Source organism: Micropterus dolomieu, linkage group LG12 (genome assembly GCF_021292245.1).
Source record: "Micropterus dolomieu isolate WLL.071019.BEF.003 ecotype Adirondacks linkage group LG12, ASM2129224v1, whole genome shotgun sequence".
In the NCBI taxonomy this organism is placed as follows: domain Eukaryota; kingdom Metazoa; phylum Chordata; class Actinopteri; order Centrarchiformes; family Centrarchidae; genus Micropterus; species Micropterus dolomieu.
Window position 1 is genome coordinate 2,419,582 of NC_060161.1, and position 12,500 is coordinate 2,432,081.

Here is a 12,500-nt window from a genome sequence, read left to right on the forward strand (position 1 = left end):
TAGCCCATCCCAGCCTTGTGCAGATCAACAATCTTGTCCCTGATGTCCGTAGAAAGCTCTTTGGTCTTGCCCATGGTGGTGATGTTGGATGCTGGTTGTTTGGGTGTTGACAGGTGTCTTTTATACAGGTAACGAGGTGAGGCAGGTGTATTTGATGTAGATAATTGGTTGGGATTGGGGCTGTGTCTTAAAGAAAGACTAACTGGCTTGTAGGAGCCAGAATACTTGCTGTTTGGTAGGGGGTCATATACTTGTTTTTCCTCATCAGATGGTTATCAATTTTTATAAATTCATATGATGTGATTTTCTGGAATTTTCTTTGGGATTCTGTCTTTCACTGTTAGAATGTACATATGATTAAAATTATAGATCGTTGCATTCTTTGTAAGTGGGCAAACCTGCAAAATCAGCAAGGGGTCAAATACTTTTTTCCCCCACTGTATACAGACAGAAAACGCATATCTGACTACTCAAACAATATATGTTACAATTTGGCAAGCAAAGCGCCTACCAAACAAGCAGACAAATAACAAATGCAATAATGTGCAGGTTTACGGAAAGCTGGAAAAACAAGACACATGACGCATAAATAAAGGATAAGCCATTACGGGACTAAATCAGTATTAATTCAAAGCTGGTAGTCTTGGGTCAATGACTAGTGACGTCGCATGTCTTTTTAGCACAGTGACCTAGTTTAAAGATCATTAGTTTGGGTTTTATTTAGAAAAAAAATCTGTGTTTATTGGCCAACAATTAGCATCTCTGTATTTTCTTCCTATTTTTCTCTTAACGTTGTATAACTTTAAGCACATTCTGTGTTGTGCTTGAGCCAAAAGGACCTAATTTACAAGAAACTGCAGGTCAGCTTTATGCAGCAGAAAACAGAGTTTGTGTTTGAACATAAGACCCAGGTGAAATTTTGTCTGAATTATAATCTGCTCATTAAAAAAATAAAATATATGACGAAAGATGATTATTAACAACATTTTCAATTACATGGCCCTCATTCAACCTCCCTTGAGTTATTACTAAACAAAGCAACCTGGACTTGTTGGAGTCAAATCAGGTAATTGTGAAGGCCACTGTAGTGGTAATGTTCACGAGAGGTCACCCCCCCCCACACACACATAATTTAACACTCCTAATGTCGACAGTGATGTAATTCTTATCGATTTCCTGAAAATATGGCACTGTGCAACGTGTTCACACCTACCAGAAGTGTTGATTGGGTCTACAGGGAAATCATCTATACAGCAGAATATTATAAAGACAGAAAATGTGTGCGCACGCCCGTGTGCTTGTAAAGGTGAGATGGCCATCATGGTGATAAGTATGCTGCTAATTAACTGATGTTCTTTCTCTTGTCTTCTACATGATGGAGGACACATTTATTTCATTTCCTCTAAAAAGCAACAGCCTATACACCCTGGTGTTACAACAATACCAACATTTCAACCCACTCACCAAACAAAATGTTGATCTTTGATGATTTAGCAAAAACCTCCAGTAGATTGAGCTAAATGTTTATTTTGAATGTTCAATGCAACATTTAATTAAAGTGATTTTTATTGAAGCTTGGAAATTACATCATGGTTATGGTCTGGTAAGATGAGATGTGAGATGGAACGTAAATCCTGGTCACAGCTTATTGCTGGCAGTGAAAATAAATCTGGTGCTGCTCAATCGACAAATATAAATCTAATTCCTACACACTGGCCTGGAATTATTTTGGTTTTGATACAAATACAATTTCATCAATTTTTATAGTCATTTATTTTTCTATATTTACAGGTAAAACAATAAGATCATTATTTTGATTCAGACTGCGACATTTTTAAATGAAACTTCCAAAAAGCAAAATTTAAAACTAAATAAAAACAACTGAGATAAAAATAAAAAAAAACTCCCTTTCCTTCTGTGCGTCTATGAACACTACTGTATTCCCCAGATTATGATCAATCACATTGCTCATCTCCATGAATACATTTTCATCATCTTCATCATCATCATCAATGTCACCTTCTACCTACGGCTGACTCCTGCTTTTTCTTTGTCCTGTTCCACAGACGAGGCAGTTTGGTTCGATAAGAGAGGACAGGGCTTTATACGGTGTTTAATGAAGGCATCATGGGGGAAGGTTCGAGGGCAGAGGGCCAAATATGAAGTAAAGAGAGGTAAGAAGTCCTTAAAATACACACACACCCCTGCATATCAAGAGAAAAAATGGTTTTCATGTCTTGGTGCCATCAAAGAGTCACTCAATATAGTTTCCTTAGCTCAGCAGAATCTGATCAGTTACCCGTCAATCTTTAAATGTAAATACTTCAATCATTTCACTCCCAGAGCCAATTTTTTCAGCCTATTTATTACACTGGATTAATAACGCCTCATAGTGTAATGCAAATCAAACAATTTTTACACAAATATTTTTAAACCTGGGCCCCATTTTCACACATTATGGGGTCGAAATGATTAGTAGGTACAAAAGGTTTTGGAATCTCTGCAGAAGATGGCTTCAGCAGGCAGCCAGCTGCAGTGGCTGCAACAGATTCCTATGGTGTAATTGTGCCTGTCAAAATTAAATCCACAAAAAGTGCTTCTTTTTGCCACCGACAGGATCAGACTCTTCCACCAGGTGTTTGAATAGATCAATGCACTCTGGCTGTCATCTTGACCTAACTCATGGCCTTTGTTTAATACTGTACAAATTCTGTGTGAAATTTTTTCAGACCTGTAATATGTTCTATCACTAACGGGACAATCAATAGTTTACAAGCTGAGTGGCTCCACTTCTCTCCATGGCCCATTTGATTTAAAAGCTCATAATCCGGTGCTACTCAACCTTGCCTAGCCGGTGACCCCATTTTTAGGAGTCTATAGAATAGTTTGATGGGGTGAAATTGTCTTTTACCCCTTTAACATGTTTCTGTGTGAGAGACACAGACTGTATATAAGAAGTGGAAGTAGTCATCGTGACCTCACCCGTTGGTTTGTGGACTGCTGATTTGAAGCCTTGAGTTTGCTGCCATCTTGATTTTTTGCAACCAGTGGCATTGGACATGACCATATTTGGAAGAGAGGGTGGGGAGCTAGCTATCTAGCTTAGCTAGGTGCATCTGTGTCATTTTAACCGGGATCATGATTTTGTCTAGCGAACAACAGTCTTAAAACTAAATGAACAGCCAACTCCTAATAAGCTTTTTCAACGGCGCTGGTTAAATTTACACATTGACGTAGGTACGAGTCACTCTAGCCTGACTGACAGGTTCCCATGGTAACGACTAGTCAATCACAGATAGTCCGGCCCTGAAGCATACTCTGCTTTACGGTCTATTTTCCTCTAACTGGGTCCATAATTTACTAAATGAACATCATGTTCTATTGAAGAACACTTGAAACTAGCAATTGAGACCATAAACTCATCAGGAAAGTGTTTACTGAGGTAATAAATCAGCTGAGAAGTAGCCTCATTTTACTATTACTTCTATTGGAACCGGACTTTTTGCAACCAGAAAAGTTGCATTTGTGTCAAGTGTGGAGCAAGTTGTCACATTAGTCTAAGTATGACATAGGATACTTTATTTTACTCTATTCAACCCTACTGCTCGTCCCACATTGTGTTACAGGACCTAGTTATATGAATTGGATGCTGGTTAATGTCAATGTGAGCTGAAAGCCACAAAGGGAAATCACACAGTCTCAAAGAAAGCAGCTTATGACGAGACATGAGTCACGGCTGCAGCTGACTGGAGATCAAAAAGGATTCAAAAGCCTTTAAAATCGTATTTACAGAACCGTTTATATGTGTGTGTGGTTTTGTGTGTAGGTACATGTGCATTTTTTGGTTTGTCTAAGCTTGTATGTTGACCAGTCAGACACCAGGAATAGAGCTGCCAGAGGGAAGATGACTGGATACCGCTAAGAATGCTGGGTAATTTGCAATTCCGCCACAAGGCTCCACAGGTACATAAACACACACAAGCATGTTTGGAAGCACAGACATGCGTGCGCAAACACACACACACGCGCGCACACATTTAAGACAGTAGGTGAGAGTGTATTTGGCTGCATTTCCACAGAAAAGACTGAATGGAGCAACTCTGCAGGCAGCATCCCTCTTCTGCTACTCTACTGCTGCTAAAGCTCAAGAACAGCTGGCTCTGTCTGATCCATCAAACACACACACACTCCCCTGCTGTCCTGTCTGTCCCAGCCTCTGGTTGATGCTACTGGGTTGCCAGTTTCTTGCAGAGACAGAACTCAACATCTCTATAGCTCCTGCACTGAACACAAATTTACAAAAGAACTCCTGCTGTTGCACCATGCTTAGAGACTGTACATCAACACTTTAAATTAGGGACGAGAGAGAGAGAGAGAACCTCAGACTGATAAATAATTGTACAGATTTTCAAATTATTATTATTTTGATCGTTTGATATTTTAGTAATTGTTTTGTTTTTACATTTGACACAGATTTTTTAATCAATTATTTTTTTAAAGTTTTTTTGTCTATTAATATATACACACATTGTTTCATTTATTTATTTTATTTTTTTATATATTTTTATTTTTTAAACACACACACACACACACACACACACGCTTACTGTTTTATTTATTTATTTTATACATTTTTATTTTTTAACACACACAAACACTTACTGTTTTATTTATTTTATTTTTTTAACACACACGCTTACCGATTTATTTATGTATTTTATTTTTAATATTTCTTTTTTTTTTAACACATACACACACGCTTACTCTTATTTTTTATTTAAATTTTTAATAATTCTTTTTTTTAAAAACAAACACATACGCTTTGATTACTTTACACTTTAATTACTTGTTTAATGAAATGTATGGGGTTGATTGTTCTTATGTTGTATGTAGCTTTGGCAATATTGTTGTTACACATTCATGCCAATAAAGCTAATTTGAATTGATTTGAGAGAGCGAGAGAGAGATGAGGGTGGGTGGGTGACAAAAAAAATGATGGGTTGGGACCACCCTCACCAAAAAGCAACAGCATTGGTTGTTTGTTCAAATGCTTAAAAACAACCTATTTTTACATTTTCCTGACAAGCAACCTCTTGTGATTGTGCCATTCATTTTTTAATAATCCAGGTTATGTTAATAGAAAATGCATTCTGCGTCAAGATTAAGTTCCTTCAAATTGTTGCAAATTAGTAAATTTTAGAAAACAAGTTTGAGGTGAGATTACTATGACCTCCTCCTGAAGAGGTTGCTTGACAGGAAAACAAATAGAGAACATTTTAAACAATGCTGCCGTTGTTCTGGCAAAGACAGTCTTGAGGTGAAAGTTGAAGCATAAAGCTATCGACGACTCTGCAGTGAGGGGTTTGTTTGTTGAGGAGTTTGCTACACAAACTTTTAAATTCTATAGGTTAAAGCTAATAAGAGGAATGTAAGGTAACATGTACATGCCCATACCGAACTATAGGCTGGTAGTTGTCTATGTGAATGTATGAATGATCTGCAGCAGTCAAAATACTTGTTTCTCCACAAAAGTCAGATAGCATTCACTTTAAACTAAACTGAAAGAGCTTTAAAATGTGGCCATTCAAGTAGCCTGTCCTATAGGGTTTGATGGAGAAGTATAATGTATAACACATTCAGTGGTTATTCTTTTAATCTTGTTTTAATTGATTTATTCATTAATGCATTCCTTCTCCTGTTTAATGATGTTTGAAATATGAGGGCCTGAAGAACACTAGTCCTGTATGAAGACCCGTGTGAAACGAGCACTGAACAGAGCTTAAATAAACTATGACATGAACGACAAAACGTCCTCCACACGCAACAGTAACCTTTGACTTGACTGTGTGGTGTGTCTACGCATCGCACGACCAGCCTGACACTGTTCATAGACAACCAGAGAGAGCAAGTCAGGTAGGGCATCAGAGCGATAAGGAAAGAGGGAGCTCCTGATGTGAATCATGCAAAATTTATGGAAGCAATAAAACTGTTCAGCATGAGGTGCCGATGGCAGAGGAGCATTATACACCGAAACACTGGGTAGCAAAAGATAACAAGCAGAAGAAGAAAAAAATACAAGCTGAAGTCTTGCCTGGAAGACAATTCAGAGGGAAGCATGGGTGCACTGTGGTCTGGCTGCTGCTGGAGGTATCTTGTTAAACCTGAGCTCTAGCCCAGTGTTTCTCAGCGAGGGCGGTACCGCCCCCCAGGGGGTGTTCAGAGTATGTCGGGGGGGCGCTGGAAGCAATATTTTGGAAAGGTGGGGCGTTTACCTCAAGATTCACAACAATAGGAGTTTAAACTTTCAACTACTTGCAAAAAAACTAGTCTGCAACATTCAAGTTTACCCCACTGCAACAGGGTGAGAGTGTATTTTTCTGTCAGCTACTTGTGGTGTAGCTCCGTGCTGCCTTCACGGGAACTGGAAGTTAGAATATCTGTAAAGTTTCACACACATGGTGTTTACAGCGTAAACTCTGGAAAATTGGACACTCTCTTTCTTGATATTACAGTGGAAAAGCGTTTATGTCTGAGGAATGCATGTTGAACTCCTCATTATCGCAGCGGTTACACATTTACAAGAGGGATATTCGGCTGTCGGACTTCTCCTGAAAGCAACTTCGTCCAGCATCCAGCACCTGAGACGACACCAGCGAGTGCCGTGAAGTGGACGCAGCCAGTTGCAGCCACTTTGTGCTCGAGCGGACATAAACATAGAACGTTAAAATCTGAGTCGCAAACTTGCTCTGTTTGTTAGTTTTGTTTTCCTGCTGCATGAGCACCTCCTCATCTCATCCAGTTCTGTGTCTGTCAGACGGTCGGAGGGATACTACTAGCGAAGCTAAATTCTCATTAAATGATAACGTTTGTCTTGTAATATTACGACTTTTATCTCGACATATCAGATCACAGAAATGTGGAAGACATTCTGAATGTGCAGAAAGTTTTGAATGTGAGCAGAAAACCTGCTAAAACAGATGAGCTATTAAAATCCAATCAATAACTGAATTAAAATGAATTAAATTTATCACTGAGGTGAAAATGTGCCTCAAACTAATTTATAGAGGTTAAATTCCCCAAACAAAATACACAAAAGAGGAGGGAAGACTAAATCGTGTGTGTTAACTCAGCAGGGATGATATTAAGTTGATCTTCCTGAGAAACATATTTAAAAGCAATAAAGACCTCAATTTTGTGTTTCCCTTTATATGAAAACATTTCCACCATAAATTGGTGCAGAAAAGGCAGAAATTTCACCAAAGGAGTCTTTAAGTCCTTAATGCTCAAAATCTTCTGGGGGAGGGAACCCCGACCCCCAACTTATGAAGTGCCCCATTCAATAAAACAGTCTCTGGCTTTATAAATAGTTTTGGAGAGGAACAGTTACTTACAAATTAAATATAAAGGACTATTAACATTTAGCGTTTTTGTTCATCCTGCAACATCAGGACCCACGTGAGGAAATCAAACTCCGGTGGCTGACAGAACTTTATGCTGATCTGTATCACAAAAAGCTCACTAAGTAATAATTATAAGCATGATTACTAATTTTAAACCGCATAACCTATTATGAATAATGTAAAAACATGACAGGTAGTTCAGTAATAATACTTATTAGCCTATAGTATACTGTTGTTTTGCTGTCACAAATGATTTATGGACTTAGGTAAACAGAGTAGCCTTTTTTAACAGCGTTTGACCTATTAAAGTGGTCATATTATGCTCATTTTCAGGTGCAAAATCTCATTTAGGGGTTGTACCAGAACAGGTTTACATGGTTTCATTTTCAAAAAAAAAAACATTTTTTGTCATACTGCACACTGATGCAGCTCCTCTTTTCACCCTGTGTTGAAGGCTTCGTTTTATCTATGGAGTGATACATCTTGTCTCTAAATGATCTTTGTTGGGAGTTGCACACGCACAGTTGCTAGTTAAGGACTACTAGCCAATCAGAAGGAGAGAAGGGCGGGTCGTGAGAAGCCGGTAAACACGGCTTCGGTTCAGCTGTACATGTTGCCGACCAGCTTGGTAACATAGACTGGAGGAAGAGTTTCAGAGTGATGAGTTATTAATCTGTAACAAAAGTATCTTTCATCCATAAAATTTTTATCTGAGCTCTGTCTCTACATCACAGTAACAATTTTATGTCCACTGACTGCCTGGAGGGTAGCTAGTGTTTGGAAGGGAGAGGAGAGGCAGCAGGCGGACATCTTGTCACTGTGTGCTGCAGCTCAGTGTGTTTTACCACCGGTGTTTTTGAGGGCGTGTTAGGCATGTTGGCGAGCATCATGACGCACATTTTGATGCGTCATCACACGGACCAAATGGAAAAGGCTGGACTACAAGCCAGCTGTTTTAAGGCAGTTCAGAGCAGTGTTTTCTGTGGGAGATTCCTTTGCAAACCTATTACATGCACAAAAATGCACCAGAGTTCGTTTGAAAGAGTACCGAGACCACCTCTTAAAAGGAGGTCTCGATTCGCTTGTTTGGTCAGCTTTTGGTGCGCACCCAGTGACACAAGGTGTGGATGTTTCTACTGAAAAGCAAGCAAGTACACTCTGGCATAACAAAAAAATGTTTAGAAAACATCAGTCTGTCTCTTCGCTGTAATAAAAACCAGACAAGAAATCAGTAGAACAAAGACTCCCGGGGAGTGCATAAAAACATGCAGGTTTCCTGTCAGCCTCTACGATGCATGTATTCCTCTGAGGAACTAAAAGTCTAAACAGACACCCAACATGTTGTCAGCTGCAGCTGTGAAGGTTGACGTGAGTCAGTGCGTTTGATTTTGTATGTGCACAGGACAAGGTGAATGGTACAGTCAGATAAAAGGGCCACAAATGCCCTACACACACACACACACACACACATCATCCAGATTTGACAAGGTTAGTTAATCATCTATCACAGGGACAGGGGAACGGACAGACTCCCCTCTCCTCTGTCTGTCCTCCATCTCTCCCTCTTTATTTATCCCTCTATCTCCTCCTTTATTCCTTCATCGTCTCTCTATCCAAGGACAACTGTCCTTTTCCACCGATATTAACCTTGTATATCTCAGCACATGGTTTTATCTCTTTTTCTTTCTGGCTGCTTGTCTGTTTCCTCTTCTCTTACAATGTCTCCCCCTTTTCCCTACCTCACCGCCTCGTTCACCCTTCCATCCACTTTACAATCCTATGAGTTGAGGCCTTTTCCCCTCCCTGGTAGGGACGAAGCTGTCTTTATATCATTCAGCCCTCTAATCGGCCCCACATCATTGCCTCCCAGCAGCTTAGCCCAAGGTAAATCGAGTGGTCCTTTTCATAAAGAGAGATAGAGGGGGATGGAGATAGGAAGAAGGATGAATGGAAGGATGAACAGTGGGGGGAATTTAAGACGGAGAGCTATTGTAAGCTATAAGAGGGAATGACAGAGGCGTAGAGGAAGTAAAGGAAGGGAGAATGAAGGGATGGGTGTATGAAGGTAAAAGAAGGTGGATATGGATAGATGAGTCCAGTTTAACCAGCACATTATTGGAGAGGAGAGGTGATAAATGGAAAGGAAAGTAGACCAAACCAGGAAAAGCGGGGAGGAAGAGTAACAGCAGGGATAACGTGATGTTAAGGAGAGCGTAAGACACGACAAAAAGACGCAGAGACAGAGGATGAAGTGACAAAAAAAAAAAAAATAGCAAAGACGGCAAAAGTAGAAGAGAAAGTGCATCGGAGGCTGTCCTGCACGGAGGCGACGAGAGGCGTGCATCTATCAGCTCCGCGCTCGCTGCGAAAAGCCGCCAGGGACGGAGACACCAGTCAACTCAGGAAATAAGAAAATGATTAAGAGCGATTTAATGTCACACCGCCGCCAAGCCAAAACGCACATCTGTCACAGGGAGACTGATGTTACTGCACCTCCCTCTCACTTCTACACTCCCTCACTCACACTCTGGCAGTCACTCATTCATTCATTACACTCTCCCATCTCTGATGTTTTTTTCCCCATCCAGGCCCATATCATATACCCTAGCAAACCCAGCCCCCATGAGCCTCCAAATCACATGTATACACACCCATTTCCTGTGGCTTCTGCTTCCTATCATCTAACTCACACACATAATCTGTTGTTAACAATTTCAGCTATGGGATTTGCTATGATTATTCCCATATGAAGCAAAACAAAAGCATGGGAAAAACTGCTGACTGACGGATTTCAAGCAGGAAATTATGGATGCGCTTGAAACCACGTGTGCATCTCTGTGAGTGTTTGCCTATATCATCACCACCTTTCCCAGAGTGTAACATCTCTGTTGTTCACTAGAATCTAAAAAGAAATGGATGCAGAGAATCAACTAATCTGCTAGTGCTGTTCCCACAATGTCTTCAGACCACAATCCTGTCCAAATTACACGTGTAGTTTCCCCTTTCACTGCTCCAGTGCTCTGGTGGTCACCACGAGCTCAAGAGAATCCAAAGCCCACGCTCACAGCTTTTAAACACTGCCCCCATCAGGTTGTTTCTGTCTATTACAGTGTTGCACAGTAGACTGCTGGGGGCAGCTTCCAGTTGTGTTTTTAATGAAAGGGCTCATGAGTTCTTTAAAAGCAATTCAGAGCAAGATGTGAAGGCAACATTAAAAAGGGGGGAATACTTCCCTTTAGTTATTTCTGTGTATAAATGAACAGTCAAAACTTTATTTTCTTGGAGACAACTAAGAAAGCAGACTTGTTTCCCAGAGAAATTAACTTGTTTCTAGAAATTCTTTTTGAAAATGAGAGTCTCTATTTTGAAAAAGGTTTTTGCAGTAGAAGAGAAAAACAAAATACTATCAAGGTGATTTGAGCGCAGTGCCAATTATAAGACAAAAAATAAGAAATAGAAAATACTTATTTTTGCTGATGCGCAAACCAAAAATAAAAACATAGTAAACCCCCTGTGGCCTTTGTACTGACCGTTGCATTTCCCTCCGTTGATAGGGTCGCCATAGTAGCCGGGCATGCAGCTCTGACAGTGCGTCCCTGCTGTCAGGTTCCCACAGTGCTCGCACACACTGCCGTTCACACACCTGCTGTGACCATTACACTGACACGCTGCGAGGAAATTACACAAACACAGGATAGGATACAATTAGATGCTAATTTATCAGGTACATCTAGCTGTAAGTGCATGAAAATGAAAGCAATATGGGTGGGACATGAATGATATACAAGTAAGTAAGTTTTTCTTTAAGGGAGTCTGGGACGGATTTACCGCAACATTAAATAACTTATGCACAAGTTTTGCTCTGAAGGAGAACATCTCAAAGAGGATAATAAGAACACATTAAAAAAAGTACCAGGTGTAACAAAGGCAAGATCGGGTCACTGATTATCCAGATAATGTCTCTGGATACAGATCACATTTTAAAACCAGGTGTAAATCGAGTCTTATTATATTCAGGTCAACTTCTGTCACAGAGTATCAAATGTAAACAATATAATACAGTCACTTGAATCTGAGCAAGCGGGTCACTGACCAGGACACTGGATGAAGGCCCAGTTGTAGCCTCTATCAGACGAACAGAGACTCTGGTCCAGCACCATGTCCCGGTCTCGTAGTCTGTCTCGGTCTCGGGGCCCAGCCCTGGCAATAGCAGGCTTCAGGGGGCCTCTGTAAGAGCCTTCCATGCAAACACCCTTGCCGGTGTTACTGGGATCACCACACCAACCGCACTCCGCCCTCTCCAAACACTCGGCACATGTCCTCAGACCTGAACAGTTCTGGGCTGTAGAAGAGAAGTGAGACAGGCAGAGATAGAGGAAGAGAGAAAAAAGGAGAGAAGGAAGAGAGACTAATGTTAGTTGAATACATGAGTGTGTTAGGTTCCTGGTTTTGTTTACAAATTGAAAAACAAAAATAACTACCATTATACTAGAGTACAAAATTTGTAGTAAGACTTTTTCTATCTTTGATAATTATTCACACAAACAATTATCCTCTTTAGTTCCCAGTCAGACCAGAAAGTGTCACAACAAAAACTGTTTGCAAATGTTTATCAGTGCCTTTCAAAAACTGTTACAAATGACCGTTACGAAAAATGATTCATATAAGCCTTTTCTGATCTGCCAATGCTACAGTTAAGGTTGGTCGGGTCAAATAAACTACTCGGCTCGGGTTAGGAATAAACCACGGTCAACAATGACTTGGCAGGAAATGGGGTGGTTGTAATCGCCAGTGTCACAGTAGTAAGACACTTTGTACACCTGATCTTTCACCTCATGATCCTCCAGAAGAGGTTTTTCTGAGCCATTACTAATACTGTCCTTTGCAATCTGGTATAGAGATACAAGTCGTCGCAGGTCAATTGTACATACACAGAGGTCATTTTAGACATTAAATAAAATTACCTTCAGTGTTTTGTTTTGGTCTGAAGAGACTCAAAATAAGTGGAAATTGTGTGATGTAGAAGAGAAAAACTCTATTGGCACACAGTCTTCTAACTTGTATATTTTGTTAATTTCATGGTTTTATATTTATGTCTAC

The 12,500-nt window shown here is 40.1% G+C and overlaps 1 protein-coding gene across 8 annotated transcripts in view; it reads right to left on the bottom strand.

Moving 5' to 3' along the window:
• atrnl1a (attractin-like 1a) overlaps positions 1-12,500 on the bottom strand; it is a 233,381-nt gene that overhangs the window by 122,307 nt on the left and 98,574 nt on the right. For all 8 annotated transcript variants that reach the window (XM_046065149.1, XM_046065150.1, XM_046065156.1 and 5 more), the window contains 2 exons: positions 11,494-11,742; positions 10,931-11,068 (listed from right to left, as the gene is read on the bottom strand). In XM_046065149.1, coding sequence (XP_045921105.1) covers positions 10,931-11,068; positions 11,494-11,742 — 387 coding nt within the window. The remainder of the gene's footprint in view (positions 1-10,930; positions 11,069-11,493; positions 11,743-12,500) is intronic.